At 38.0% G+C, this 15,909-nt stretch overlaps 2 protein-coding genes across 2 annotated transcripts; one reads left to right on the top strand and one right to left on the bottom strand.

Annotated features, from left to right (window-relative positions):
* Positions 1-2,156: 2,156 nt before the first annotated feature.
* Positions 2,157-9,800, bottom strand: GCK72_011491 (uncharacterized protein; the record flags this gene model as incomplete). Its single annotated transcript, XM_053728490.1, has 6 exons — positions 2,157-2,267; positions 4,581-4,765; positions 6,211-6,375; positions 7,670-8,615; positions 9,468-9,668; positions 9,732-9,800. The coding sequence occupies 6 exons, from the start codon at positions 9,798-9,800 to the stop codon at positions 2,157-2,159; spliced, it is 1,677 nt and encodes a 558-aa protein (XP_053588067.1).
* Positions 9,801-13,042: 3,242 nt separating this feature from the next.
* On the top strand, positions 13,043-14,736 carry GCK72_011490 (uncharacterized protein; the record flags this gene model as incomplete). Its single annotated transcript, XM_003103984.2, has 4 exons — positions 13,043-13,165; positions 13,715-13,843; positions 13,887-14,108; positions 14,620-14,736. 4 exons carry the CDS (start codon positions 13,043-13,045, stop codon positions 14,734-14,736), a joined length of 591 nt encoding a protein of 196 aa, XP_003104032.2.
* Between the last annotated feature and the right edge of the window lie 1,173 nt (positions 14,737-15,909).

Below are 15,909 nucleotides of genomic sequence, written 5' to 3'. Positions count from 1 at the left end.
AACATGAAACAGTGTGGAATCCGTCCAATGATTTCACTGTAATTCAGGTACCGTATCCCTCACGGATTCACACCTTCTGGAATGTAAGCCTCCAGATGGTTTTTTCATCCAATTTTCAGGGATTCGGAGGATTCTGAAGCATGAAACTGTCTGGAATCCGTTCAAACACTCAGATACCGTATCCCTCTGGGAATCTAAGCCTTCAGATCCAATTTTCAGGGATTCAGATGGAATTTCGAGGATTCCTATGTCTGAATCTATTTCGACTTCGTTCAAACATCCAGATACCGTATCCCGGTCGGATTCTCGGCGATATTCTCGCTGTTCAAACTACACACATTTGTGCTCTCTTCCTCTCTCATTCGGTAACACCAAAGTATCAAAGATCACCAGATTCCAGCTGGGTTGGTTGACCTCTTCTCTCTACCAGATAGCCCCACCAGCTGTCTTCTTCTCTCCACCAGAACCCATGCCGTGCGCACTCGGCATTTTCTTCGCAAAAACGGACTCTGTGTAGGCACACACATTCGACGGACCGAGAGGCGAGGTGCCCTGTTCTACATTGTCTGTCGGTCTCTAGAGTTCACACACTATCTATACCCCTTTTTGACCGTCAAAAAATCGGGTGGTGCGGGTGTCTGTGTGTGTGCAATGAGAATGGAGAAGAAGATGAAGACGTGACGTCACTTTTTATCTAGGAATGATGATGGGGTCATGGGCACTGTGTGCAAACGAGAAAAATGAGAACGGAGAAAATGGAGATGAGGGATCGGCCAAAGGATTCTGAAATCTTTCAGAATCTCTTCGAAAATTTGAACTGTCAGAATTTCCAGAGTAACGGAATACCGGAACCAGAATTTCCAGATTCTGAAATTCCTATAATCGAATTTCGAGTTATTTTCAGAATTCTGCGATTTTCAGAATTAAGATTTCAGATTTTCCAGAATCTTCGAATTTCGAAATGTTGAGTGAAAGAAACGTTCTCGATTCAGAATTTCGCCGCGGATTCTGATTTCTGGACGTTGAGTCGGCATCCAGAAGCCTTCAAATCCGATTTTGAGCTTCTGAACACGGATTCTCAGAATTCCAACTGACAGGGGTGCCATTAGAAGCTCAAAATTCTGTTTTCCGACTGATTCAGACGTCAAAACGATTTTAGTAGACGTTTTACCGTCAAAATGGTAAATTTCTGATCTACAACATCGAATTCAGCAGATTCTACTATATTTTGACATTTTCAGAATCAAATCGCCGGAAATCAAAGAATTCACTCAGTTTCTGGAGCACAAAAATCAGTTTTTTGATCTTCCGGCTATCAAATCGACCAGAATCGAGGAATTTCAGCAGAAACCTGTTCCAGAAACCTCGTATTTGGCGGATTCTGACACTTTTCGACCCTAAAGTACCTCTGATTCTGAAGATTTCTGAATTTCTTCTACAATCTAGAATCCTGATTCCCAAGAGTCCTCAATCGCTTTTTAACCCCATTAATCCGTTACTTCTCCTCTTCTCTCCCAATGAATTCTTTCACGTCAACGAGAAAACTACCGTACCCCCGGACCACCGTATCTCTGCGTTTCTTCACCACACCCTGTATTTCTTCAAGGTTGCAGTGACGTCATTTTTATAAATCGGTCACAGAGAGCACGATTGAGCAATGGAATGAAGAAATAATAACGTCGGGGGTCTGTCGCAGGAATGGAACTGAGAGAAATCGGAAAGTAGCGAAGACTACCGTATGACACAGAACCATTACAGTAACTGAGTATAGATTTCTTCAAGACTGTAATTCCCAGACCCAGGAATCACAAAATTCCCATTTTTAGTCAAAAACCGTCTAAATCTCACTTTCAGATTAAACATTTTCAGTCAAATTGTGCTCAAAATTCGAATTTTCAGCCCCTTTTTCACATTCTTCACCTCACTACCCCATTTGAAGTGTTTCCAAGCCGATTTTGGACGATTTTCAGCAAAATTAATCAATTATCTTTCTCTGAATCCAGTCTGAACTGAAGAAATTCGACAATTCTAATGGAATCTGTCATTTTAAGATCTCCGGTGCTTTGAACCCAATCTTTTTTGGGGCAAAAATCAGTTTTCTGATCTTCCGACTATCAAAGCACTTTTCGACCCAAAAGTACCTTCTGATTCTGAATTCATCCAGAATCCAGAATCCCAATAATTCTCATAGTCTCAACACCAAACTCAATAAATTTCTGAATTCCAAGCGTCGGGATCCAGAAGCCTTCAAATCCGATTTTGAGCTTCTGAACACGGATTCTCAGAATCCCAACTGACAGGTGTGTCATTTGAAGCTCAAAATTCTGTTTTCCGACTGATTCAGACGACAAAACTATCCAAAATCAGGCATTTTACTGTCAAAATCGTCGAATTCTGATCGACAACATCGAACTCCGAAGATTCTGATTGTTTTAGAGCTCTTTTTGTCGCAAAAATCAGTTTTCTGACCTTCCGAATGTCAAATCACCAAGTAATCTCGGTTAACGTATTCTTTTCAGTTTCCCCATTCTTCCATTCCACAACATCGAATTCAGAAGGTTCTGAGTCTCAGCTCGACAGATTCTGCTGTATTTTTGTCATGAATCGCTTAAAATCGGAAATTCCTTCAGTTTCGGGGTCTGAAGGCTAAAGAATGACAAAGTTGACAACCTGAGTCTCAAAACTCCGATTCGACATCGCTTGAAGCCTCCTCTAGTGAGATTTCCTCTTTTTCCTCAATTTTGACGGATTTTCCTTTTCTAGAGCAAAAAATTGCATTCAGATACCAAAAAACGTTCATTATCTGATTTATAGCCAATTTCTGACACTTTGCCGTTCAAATCCCTCAGAATTTTAAAAAATTCAATGATTTCTGACGGAAACCTTCACAGACTCCAATTTTCACCAGAATTCTTTTCAGAATCCAGTCTGAACTCAACAAAATCGACAATTCTACATGGATCCATTCATTTTCAGATTTCCGGTGGACCAACAAGTATCTACCGTACTCCCAATTCGGAATTTGGCAATTCCTGATCACTCTGCGTCTCTTCCACTTCATATGCTGAGTGTCACTCTCTTACGTTTTCCACACATCCAGTGCGAAAACTACAGTATACACCATTCGATGAGCCATCAGCTCTCTTTGCAGTTTGAGACACCTCCGTTTCTCTATTCGTTGGATTTCGGTCACATCTTTGCTCGTCTCAATCTCTACATCACGAGAGTCTCTCGCCGCCTGTTGCTTACCAACGTTCACCCCTCGTCGTTCTCTGTGTCTCTCGACTCTACACACTCTTTCTCCTCATTTTCCAACCGTCTCGAATCGAGCGGTCATCCGGCGTACAGAAGACGCGCGAGAACGACACGAAGAGAACGAGCAACACGGAGACGTTATCCTTTTCGTTCGCTATTTGTTTTATTAGTGTGAACGAAGAAGAGAAGAAGACTCTAATCGTGATGATTCTACGTGTGTTCGTACGAGGCGGCCAGCATGACAGAGAGAGAGTGTGGAGAATTTGGAGACGCAGGTGGTGTAGAGATGAACGAACGAACAAAAAATGAACGGAGATGACCCGACGTCTTCGAGAAAGAGCGATGGCTTCGAGACCTTCCCCCAGAACTCCCGTTGAGACGTGGTGACGTCATGATGTGCCCTATGGATGAATAGAACCCAGGAGAAATGACGGAATGAAATAATGAGAGAGAGAGAGAGGGACCAAAGACGTCGAAGGTGCGCCAGGCGTCTTACTCAACTGACAAGTGTTAAACTGTCTTTAGGTTGGAACGCGTCTGAGGCGCGCCAGACGTTGTGAGTACAAGTCTAAAACGCGTCAAAAGCACGCCAGACACACCAATTTCAGACTGAAAGTGGAGTCGAAGACGCTTCAAACGCGTCAACGATACGCCAGAAGAATGAAAGAGCCTAGATTCAGAGAAAGGAGACCAACAGCGTCAAAGGTGCGCCAGACTTCTAAGAACCAAGCTTTCGCGTCAGAGGTGCACCAGATGGGGTCAGAATTTATAATCCCGTGCTAAAATGCGTGTGAGGTGCGCCAGACAGTCAAACTTCAGCTACAAGAACCGTTTCCGTCCAAAAATGGCAGTCTACATAAAACGCGTCTAAGGTGCGCTCGACAAGCAAAAATTATCCTCAAATGAATATTTCCGTACCAAAACGCGTCTGAGGCGCGCCAGAAGCACTTTGTGGTTCCAAATCAGAGAAAATCGCTCTAAAACGCGGCTGTGGTGCGCCAGATCGTCAAATTCAGCTACAAGAGCTATTTTCCGTCCAAAAATCGCAAATTCTACACCAAAACGCGTCCAAGGTGCGCCAGATACGATTTTCAGCGTGTTTTTGGCTAAAATCACTCAATATCGGTCATTTTTGGCCATTTTTTCCGTCTGAAATCGCAAATTCTACATCAAAAACGCGTCCAAGGTGCACCAGACTGCCGAAAACGCGCAAAAACAGCGCCAGATACCCAATTTTTCCAGTTTTATGGCTAAAACACTAAATTTTGGTCACTTTTCGACCAATTTTTCCGTCTGAAATTCGCATTTTCAGTATATTTTTATACCTTGTAGAGAGCGTCAGCATGTGATGCTCGACTCCACGCCTTCGTATGCTCAATGGATCCTTTCTTGGTGGTACGGAGAATGAGAAGAGCCAATCCGATGGATGTCAACTCTCCTTTTGGTCCAGTTTCCAGCTCGGCGAGCAACGGTTTCACGTCGATTCCGTCGGGAAAGGCGAACATTCCTCCTGGAGAGACGAGGAAATTGAGTTTTTTGAGAGGGAAAATGGGTGATTTTGGAACGAAAAACTAGATTTTTCATTGAAAATCTAAGAATTTTGAGTGAAAAATCAGCATTTTAGATCAAAAATTAAGGTTTTCTACGGAAAAAGTTATATTTTCGCTATGAAATTGAGAAAATTAACCAAAAACTCAAATATTCTATGAACAATATTCTATGAAAATTGAAAGATTTTCGCAATTTTGAAATGAAAAACTTTTTGCACGGAAATCCACAGATTTTTCAGTTTTAGGCTAAAAAATGGGCTGAAAATCGCATTTTCGGCCTGAAAATTGTCCAAAATCCTCGATTTTTCAATGAAAAATAATATTTCAGAGAGAGGAAATTCCATTTTTTATGGATAAAACTGAGAAAAGTGGTTCTTTTCGGGCATTTTGACTGGAAATAGACTGGAATTTTGTCCAATTTTCGTTCAAAAAATTTGAAAAAAAAGAGCATTTTTGAATAGAAAATTGCAGAAATAAAGATTTTTCCAATTTCGAGATGAAAATTGCAAAAATTCGCCGTTCTCTGATTCAAAATATCGAAAATCGTTATTTTCGAGCGAAATTTCACAGATTTCCCAGTTTTCGGGCTCAAAATCGACGAAAAAATCGGGTTCTCCGACCTAAATGACAGTTTTTGGTGTGAAAATTGATATTTTTGAACGGGAAATCGCTCATTTTCCAATTTTCGGCAAAAAAAAATGGATAATTAGAACAATTTTTCGTTAAAAAAGTGACATTTGAGGCAGGAAATCCTATTTTTGTCGATTTTGAAGCGGAAACTGGAAAATCCGTGAAATTTCGTTTAAAAACCTAGATTGTTGAGATATTGAATCAGAAAACGGCAAATTTTTACAATTTCCTATTGAAAAATTCTCATTTTTTCAAACAATTGAACGAAAAATGAAAATTCCAGCTTATTTGCAGTTAAAATGCAGAAAAAAACGGAATTTCATCGAAAATCCGTTATTTCGTTCAATTTTCACTCTGGAAATGCGATTTTCAGCCGATTTTCCATATAACATATGCAAATTCGTCGATTTTGAGCCAGAAAACTGGAAAATCTGTAAAATGCCTTTCAAAAATCTAGGTTTCGGAGATTTTGAATCATAAAACGACAATGGTTTCCAATTTTTGCAGTAAAAACCGAATTTCGCTTTCTGAAATCTCATTTTTCATCGAAAATCCGGTATTTCGTTCAATTTTCGTTCTGGAAATGCGATTTTCAGCCGATTTTCCAGCTTAAAATGACATTTTCACTTTGGAAATGCAATTTTCAGCCAATTTTCCAGCTTAAAATGACATTTTCACTCTGGAATTGCGATTTTCAGCCGATTTTCCAGCTTAAAATGACATTTTCACTCTGGAAATGCGATTTTAAGCCGATTTTCCATGAAAATCCTCGTACTTCTCTCAACAATATCGGCCAACGCTCTGTAAGCGATATATTTGACTGCGGGTTGTAGTTTCGACGCCTCTTTGAATGCATTCGTCAATCCAGTCGTCGGTTTCGTGAGACGGACCGCCCATTCCACCGCAGCATTCCATTGCGCTTCGATTATACCGTCATGGGCTGAAAATTTATGAATGAGGGAATGGAAATGGGAGAAAAATGAGTGAAAATTGGGTGAAAATGCCCAAAAGGAGCCCAAGAATGCCGAAATTCTCCATTTTAGAAGCGAGAAATGCGCGCGCGCGCCCGTAGATCACAACACAGTACCACTCGTATGTAAAAAACTGCAAGAAATTTTTGATCTACCCTCAAAAAACGTAATTTTTGAGAGAATTTCAGGTCTACACCATCATTTCTTCAATTTTTAGATAAGAAATAAGGTTTGAGAGGGGAAATAGATGATTTTGGGGCAAAATCAAGATTTTTTATTGAACATTGATGAATTTTGAGTGAAAAACGGGGTTTTCTATAGGAAATGTGACATTTTCCGGAAATAAATCGACTTTTTGGAAATGAAATGTGCAATTTTCAGTCATTTTAGCCCGATTTTCTTCTGAAAAACGCGTCTGAGGCGCGCCAGACAGTCAAAATTTAGTTCCAAAGGAAGATTTTTCTGTCTTACAATCGCAAATTCTACATCAAAACGCGTCCAGAGTGCGCCAGACAACCAAAATTATCGTTAAATGGATATTTGGGTAACAAAACGCGTTAGAGGTGCGCCAGAAGCACTTTCTGGTTCCGAATCAGAGAAAAACGCTCTAAAACGCGTCTGTGGTGCGCCAGATTGTCAAAATTCAGCTACAAGAACTGTTTCAGCCCGAAAATCGCAAAGTCTACATAAAACGCGTCCAAGGTGCGCCGGACTACCAAAAACGCGCCAAATACGATTTTCAGCGTATTTTTTTACTAAAAACACTAAATTTCGGCCATTTTTTTCGTCTGAAATCGCAAATTCTACATCAAAACGCGTCCAAGGTGCGCCAGACAACCAAAATTATCGTTAAATGGATATTTGGGTAACAAAACGCGTTAGAGGTGCGCCAGATAGTCAAAATTCAGCCCGCAAAGCACTTTTTTAGTAAAAACAAATTTCTCCCAAATTTCAGCTTCTTGATGAAATCGCTATAGGCTTAGAACTATTTCTACCGAGTGGAAGCATAATTTCAGTCATTTTCAGTTATTTTCAGTCATTTTTAGCCCTTTTAAGCCCATTTTCAGTTATTTTCAGTCATTTTAGTCATTTTTAGCCTATTTTAAGCCGATTTTCAGTCATTTTTAGCCCGTTTTCAGCCGATTCTCAGTCATTTTCATCTAATCTTCAGCCATTTTCAGTCATTTTCATCTAATCTTCAGCCATTTTCAGTCATTTTCAGTCAATTTTCTCCTCTTTTCATCCTTTTTCTCCTCAACTTACACTCCTTATCAGCCTTCGCCGTCTTCGCCAACACCTCATCGGCCAATTTGTCTTTTTCCTGCACCTCAATAACGCCCGCAACCCTTCCAATTCCCTCCATCAACGAAATCCTCACTTCTGGAACCTTGGCGGCTCCAAATTGATCGAATAACGTCATCAGAATCTTCTGAATCACTGGAATTCCAGATTTTCGTGTCAACGCCACCGCCACCCCAATCGCCGCCTCTCGAATTTCAGCGTCCGCGTTGGTGAGTGCGGATACTGTAGATTTGAGCACTTCTGGAGCACAAGTGTCCAACGGGAATTCCAGATTCTCCAGAATCCCTTTGACGCCGAAAATCGAGACTTCTGGAGATCGAAGAAGCGCTTTTTTGATATTTGGCAGCAAATTTTCAGAAAAATCCGGTTTCTCGCGGATAAATTTCACAAATTTCGAAGAGCGATCCACGAGGAATTGTGGTGGGCGGAGTTTCGACATTAGCAACGATTTTGTGGCGATTTCGGTGAAAATTTCAGCCAAAAAATCGATTTTTTGAGCATTTTCAGCGTTTTTCACATCTCCAATTGCTGAAATCAGTGCTAACGCCTTCTCAGGTTGATTTTTAGCGAATTCTGCGATTTTTGAGCTGAAAATCGCCTCCAAAATCGTCTGAATTCGTGAGAATTTTCGAATAAAAATTCGCCACGCCTTATCGCTCCCAGCCATCCAATAGGCGCATGTTCCGAGTGCTCCGACGATTTCCAGCGAGTTTTCAGCCAAATTTTTGGGATTTTCAGCGGATTTCAGCAGAGAAATGAGCCATTTTGTGGTGGGAATCTGAGCGAGTGACTTCGATTCGGTGAGATTTGAAATCAGTGGGAGAGACGATTGAATTGTTGAGAGAAGCGATTTCAGAGTCGATTCGTAGTCTCGTTTTGAGAGAATTTCGAGAAGATGGGCAACGTGCTGAAAATTTTAAGATTTTTTTAAATGATTTTTGAGGTTTTTTACATGAAAAATCGTGAAAAATCGAGTTTTAGGAAGAAAATTGAGGAAAATCGAGTTTTTGGCTTAAATTTTGGGTTTTTTGCATGAAAATTGATATTTTTAGAAAAAATCAAAACTTATTTTTGAAAAATGAATATTTTAATGTGAAAATGATGAAAAATCAAGTTTTCGGGCAGAAATTGATGATTTTTGAGGTTTTTTACATAAAAAAAATCGTGGAAAATAGAGTTTTTTTCGATAAAAATATTAAAAAAATGAAATGGAAAAATTGGTGTTTTTGGACAAAATTTGAAAATTTTATGAGAAAATCTCAGTTTTAAGGCTAAAATGACAATTTCCAACTGAAAATCTTCTTTTTTCAGTGTAATTCATGCGGAAAATGCAACAAATTTCACAAATTTCAGATTTTGCTGAAATTTTGCAATTTTTCAAGCAAAAATGAGATTTTTCAGCGATTTTTTCGACTTCCGACTCAAAAATTGTGCAAAATTTCGTAATTTTGCGTAATTCTCACTCAAATCGCTGAAAAATCAGCTGAAACTCGGTAAAATCTGGAAATGTATGACATAAAAGTTTATTTTTTAGTTTAACAACCAAGAAATTCGACATTTTTCAGATGTTCCGATTCTCCTGGGTTCTGCATGGTTTTGAGTGAAATTTCAGCGTTTTCAGCTTAAAAACTTGGTTTTTAGCGTTTTAAACTGCTGAAAATCGTATTTTCCAGCTTGAAAACCTCATTTTTGGTCGTTTTAGACCAGTTTTCCTCGATTTTTCTGAAATTTTTTACATTTTCAGCTCATTTTCCTTTACCTGAAACGATTTCGGCTGTCCATAGAGTCGAATCGAGTTGCTAACACTCTTTTTCACTAATCCCTTCACAAAAGCCGCCGGAATCTCACCGACACGCTCACACATCTTCGAGAGTGAGGTGTAAGCCATTCCATGGGCACGAAGACTCGGATCCGCGACGCAACCGGTGAAACGACGGATTTCCTCTTTCAAAGCGTCTTCCTAAACGTAAAATTATGAAAAAATTCAAAAAAATCAAATTTTTCCAAAAAAAATCCGACAAACCTCGCTCAAATTCTCCGTTTTCTCCATTTTTTCGTCGTTTTCGACATTTTTCATCTCCTCCTCTGTCATTTTTGATATTGATATCGTGTAACCCGTCGTATGAATAACTGAAACTCGAAAAAATTTCAAAAAAATAATTTTTCAAAGTGTCCCCCTAAAATACACTGGTTTTCAGCGAATTTTCATCGAAAATCGATAAATGTTAGATCAAAATGACGAGAAAAATTCGAATTTTAATATGAAAAGCGAAAATTTCCGCAAAAATCGGCTGAAAATGAGAAAATTGAAGCGAAAAGAAATAAGAGTGATGAACAATTTTTTGTCGTCAAATTAAATGCATTGTCCGCAAGTACACCGCGCGCGTCATTGCGTACTAACGATGCGCGCGTAGTTTAAATTTAGTTTTTTCAGCGGGAAAAGTAAAAATTGCAGAAAAATGGGATTTTCAGAGGAAAAAAGTGGAGAAAAAAGGTTTCCTGGTGAAAAATTTAGAAAATTGAGATTTTTTTATTCCAAATCCATGCTTCTTTAAGGGGGGTTTCAGGCTGCAAATCGCACAAAAACAGTTTTCCTGGTATTTTTCTTCAAAATTAATAAAATATTTCAGAAAAATGGTTGGAATCTGACATCTATAACCTGAAAATGCTGCTTTTTAATAAAAAAATCAGCTAAAAGTGGTGAAAAATTGGTGAAAAATTGGTAAAAATCCACTTTCCTTGTAAAAATCACTTTTCTCTTCAAAAAACCCAATTTTCAGTCTGAAAACTCAATTTTTCAGAATTTTATAATATTCATCGTGCTAATCTCGTCGAGACGGTTCGAATGAGTATACTCATGCCTAGGTTTGATGCAACTCGGGTCTCGCAGCGATTTCACATTAAAGGCGCATACCGTAACCTCGTGCTGAGACCTAAATTGCATCAAACCTGGGCATGAGTATACTCATTCGAAGCGTCTTGTCACGTTGAATCTGAATATATAACTTTTATGAAAAACGATCGATAACCCAGGGAGTTATTATGATTTTTTATGTTTTTAAGTGTTTTTTTTTTCAATTTTTGCTGCAAAAACTGTTTTTTTTCAGTTTTCCAATGTGATTTTTGCAAAAATTCCCAAATTTTCCATTAGCAACCCTCTTGAATAGGAAGGAGACGTCTTGTGTAATAGTTTACATTTCTCTTATTACACTTTCCCAGTCTTAAGACGAAAAGAAAAAAGTACATAAAAGGGAAAAGAAGTCAAGTGTCCGAAAAAAAGAACCAATTGGTCAAAGTTGGTTGGCAACAAAGAGAAAATGTGACCAGCCAAAAAAATCCAAAAAAAAATTGGTCAGAATCCTTTTTTCTCGCCTTTTTCCACTTTTTTTGTCAAAAATTCAGGTTTTTCTCCATTTTTTCCTTTTTTTTTCTTTTTTTCTCTTTGTTTTTATTTTCATCGTTTTCATCTTCTCAAGACGCGTCGAATGAGTATAATCATGACTATGTTCGCTTCCAAATTGGGTCCCACCACGAAAACTACAGTAGTCTGGTCCTGGGTTACTGTAGTTTTCGTGGCGGGACCCAATTTTGTTCAAATCTAGTCATGATTATACTCATTCGAAGCGTCTTGGCGAGGTGATTCCAGAAATTTTTTGTTTCATGAAGTTTGAAGTGAAACGGACGGAGTTACAGTAGATTTAATGAATATTGAGATTTTCGAAGTTTCGAAAATCTGTAACTTTGTTCATTTTTGCTCGATTTTGACGTTTATTGGCTTAAAATCCCTGAAAATAGCTGAATTTTTTGAGAAAAAACTTTTGGCTTGGTTCTACCGAGTGGTCAGTTTTTCAGAAAAAATAGATTTCTGTGAAAAATTTTTATCCAAAAATCCCCAACTTTTTATGATCCGTCCGCTATCTTTTGATGTGTCAATCAAAATTAGCCCGCCATCCGCTTTTCGGATTACAATCCGACATTCACCCTTATCTGAAATTTCAATCTCCTCTCAATTTCACAAAAGAGACGTCTCATCGAAAAAAAAAACGTTTAAAAAAAGAGTTGGTAAAAAAGTGGTCAATTCGGTCAGTTGGCTATCTATGTCTGCTGAAAAGTGTAACAGGGTGTCCAAGGACACCAAATGGGGTATATAAGGAGTTGCCAGATGGAGGTACAGTATTCAAAAGCTATTTTCGATAGTTTTAACGTCTTTTTTGATACAATTCAATATTTATTTTAAAGATTTGTCATTTAGGGAATTATCAGAGTGGAGGATGGCGTAATAAGAGCAAATTTCATGCTGATTCCGAATCTGTAGTTACAGTACCGGACAAAAAGGTATCAACTTTGGCTGTTTTCAGTGGAAAATGAGGAAAATGACCAACTTTGAGAGTGTGCCATAGTAATACTGAATGTCACACCATTAAAATTTTTAATGTATTATACAAATCAAGGGTAGAACTTCATTTTTGTAGTTGACAACTTTTTGTAGGACACTCCTTATAGTCATTTTAAGACGATTTGCACTATTTTGCACTGAAAAGAGTCGATGTGAACGAGAAATTACTTTGACGATATGTAACTCTCCAGGGAGTGTCCGTACAAAAAAGTAGTCAACTACAAAATTGGAGCTCTATTTGTGATCTATATGATCCATTAAAAATTTTCATAGTGTGACAATCAGAATTACTACGGGCACACCCTCAAAGTTGGTAATTTTTCACTGAAAACAGCCAAAGTTGATAGCTTTTTGTCCGGTACTGTAGTTTTTGCAACAGGGGTCTGTGAAAAAAAATTCAAGTTTTTGTGAGCATTCAGCCTCAAAATTGACATTTTATGTAATTATTTGGAGTTTTCTGCGTTATATGAACTACCGAAGGTTCAAACTTTCAGATTTTTTTTGCCTAGTGGATACCAGTTTGAAAAATTTGTTCGCCTACTTCAATTTACTGATAATTTTGAGGTTTTTTGTAGCAAAGCTATCATTTTTATCACAAACCACACTTGAACACAAATTTAATCATTTTAGGACCATTTTACACCAAGAAAGTCATTTCAAAACTATTTTGCCACCAAACCTTGTCAAAATTGTGTTCAAAAGTTGTGTTCAAAAGAATGCCATTACAAAAACGTGTATAACTCTTCTCACACATTTCCATTATTTAAATTGACAACAGATTCGGAATCAGCGTAAAATTTGCTATAATGTCAATTCGTACAAGTTTTTTTTAATAGATTTCATAGTTTCCCAGCTATTTTCCGTTGTGAAACACTGAATTTCAATCATTTTTCGCTACCGTAACCCAAGTTTTCTATTTAATTCCCAAGAATTCCAGAATGCTCCCAACTTGGCTCATCACTTTGGTCTCCACCCTAAGCCTCGTGGGGACTCAAATGAGTGTAGACTTCCCGCCGTTGAGGGCGAATAACGAGATGATTATTCCGGTTTCGAATCGATTCGTAAGTTATGAAATATTTTCTCTAAAAATTTCAAAAATTTCTGTTATTTTAAGCTAAAAATCAGCTCAAACGGTCAAAAACTGACCGAGTTACAGATTTTCGAAAATTTTCGAAAATCCCTGCCCCACTAATCCTACAGTAACTCAGCCCGTTTCGTGGCAAGACCCATGGAACTTATATTTTTAAAATCAGCAAGTCTTGACGGTTCAGAAAAGTATAATCATGCCTATATTCTGAAAATTTCAGTTTTTAGACCATTTTGTGACCCAAAAACTGAAATTTTCAGAATATAGGCATGATTATACTTTTCTGAACCGCCTAAATCTGCTGATTCTAAAAATATAAATTTCATGGGTCTTGTCACGAAAACAGCTGAGATACTGTAGCTTTAGGGATGTTTGGAATTGCGAAAAGTTTCGAAAATCTGTAACTTTTTGAATTTTCAACCGATTTTTTCGGTTCATAGCTTGAAATGATTGTGATCACATAAACCAATTTTTAAAAATGAAACCCTGCGATTACTGTATCCAAAAGTTCCAAAAATTCCAGCTAATTCGTGCGCCCATCACCCAACGCTCCATCAGCCCCTTCCAAGTCATGCAGAAGCTCTCCGACGTTCCCGATGACGGTGAAACTTTCCGTGAGGGACCACTCGACTCCGCCGGATACCTTACTACGGTAGGCCACGCCCCTTTCTAAAAACTACAGTACCCCCTTTCAGCGCCTCGTCTGGAAATCATTCGAATCCGATATCAATCAACGAATCGAAGGGGAATTCATGTGGGTCCCACTGAAAGTGTTGTCTGGAAATGGGCAAATTGTATCCGGCATGCAATATGATCTACGTGTCCTCGCGGGGACATCCAATTGTTCCAGATACGAAATTAATGCGTATACGATTCAGGAGAGGAATTGTGTGCATTTTAATGGACCCAAACGAGCAGTAAGCATTCTTTATTAAAAATTTCAAAAATTCCTGTTAATTTAACCTAAAAATCAGCTAAAACGGTCAAAAACTGACCGATTTACAGATTTTCGAAATGTTTCGAAAATCCTTGTTCTACAGTATCTCAGTCCGTTTCGTGGCAAGACCCATGAAACTTATATTTTTAGAATCAGCAAGTTGAGATGGTTCAGAAAAGTATAATCATGCCTGTATTCTGAAAATTTCAGTTTTTAGACCATTTTGCGACCAAAAATCGAAAATTTCAGAATATAGGCATGATTATACTTTTCTGAACCGCAATGACCTGCTGATTCTGAAAATATAAGTTTCATGGGTCTTGACACGAAAACAGCTGAGATACTGTAGCTTTAGTGATATCAATAATTTCGAAAAGTTTCGAAATTCTGTAACTTTTTGAGTTTCTAACCGATTTTTGAAGTTTTTAGCTTAAAATGACCGTATTCACGTATACTAATTATGAAAAATAAAAATCCTGAATAATTTTCAGATCTTCAACATAATAGTGATGGAGAGAAGCTCCAAAAGTTGGTCGCCTTTCATTCCGGATTGGGATCGCGTGTTTTCGACTGTCGAGAGAGAAGTCGCGGATAATGAAGATTTTTAAGTGCATACTAATGTTTTAGATACAAAATAAATAGTTTTCAAAGGTTAATTTTAGAAAAAAAAACATTTTTCCAAAATTTTTCGAAAATTTTCATGGTTCCTAGGACCGCTAATCCTACAGTATTTCAGTCAGTTTAGTGACAAGACCCATAAAACTTGTATAGTTAGAATCAGTGCGTCAAGACGGTTCAGAAAAGTATAATCATGCCTATATTCCGAAAATTTCGATTTTTGGTCAAAAATGGTCTAAAAACTGAAATTTTCAGAATATAGGCATGATTATACTTTTCTGAACCGTCTTGACGCGCTGATTCTAAATACATAAGTTTTATGGGTCTTGGGACGAAATTCACTGAGATACTGTAGATTTAGTGATTGTCAGATTTTCGAAAAGCTTTGAAAATCTGTAACTTTTCGAATTCTCAACCGATTTTTGTGGTTCATAGCATAAATGAAAGATAATTTGCTGGATTTTATATGAAAAAAAAATGCAAAAAATCTAAAAAGTTTATTGAGTAGTAATTCAAAAAAATCCTTCTTCTTCCGTTGATGTCTTCATTCGTCAGTGAAGTTTTGTCCAAATTTTTCCTTTCGCAGTCAAGAGACAACAAATGTTCTCTTGTGATCCATTCCGCTGGGTAGCAAGTGAAAATTTCGAATCGTCCAAATATAATTTCATATCGACGCCGTCCACAAAGTTAGACGTGACAGTTAATTCGGCGATTTTCGGCATTGTTGGGTGTCCGGTTAAATATTCAAAAATATGAAGTGGTCCATCACTAGTTTCCAGCCATCCAAAACTCCAGAACACTTGATTATCCAGAAATTGTTTTGTTTCATTTCAATAATTTCCTTTGTTCCACTTTCATCTTCAAGATTTATAAAGAATCGAAACGAGAAATCATGAAACTTGTTGGTTTGGCCAATACTGAAACTTCTATCCGACGTCCCTTGATTGCATTTCTTGTCTTTAGAGAACATACAGAAAGATTGACTCTGCAAAAAGATTGATTTGAAAAAAACGTCAGCCAGAAACTTTTTTTTCACTGATTATTTGATACGTAGATCCCCAAAAAACACACAAAAAAAGGTTCGAAAAGTTTTGACCACCACGGGGATCGAACCCCCGACCTTTTGAGCGATAAGGATTCTACCTTAACCACTCGGCCAGAAC

Source organism: Caenorhabditis remanei, chromosome III, assembly GCF_010183535.1.
Source record: "Caenorhabditis remanei strain PX506 chromosome III, whole genome shotgun sequence".
NCBI lineage: Eukaryota > Metazoa > Nematoda > Chromadorea > Rhabditida > Rhabditidae > Caenorhabditis > Caenorhabditis remanei.
The sequence above is the reverse complement of the archived record's forward strand: the minus strand, read 5'-3'. Positions and strand labels throughout refer to the sequence as shown.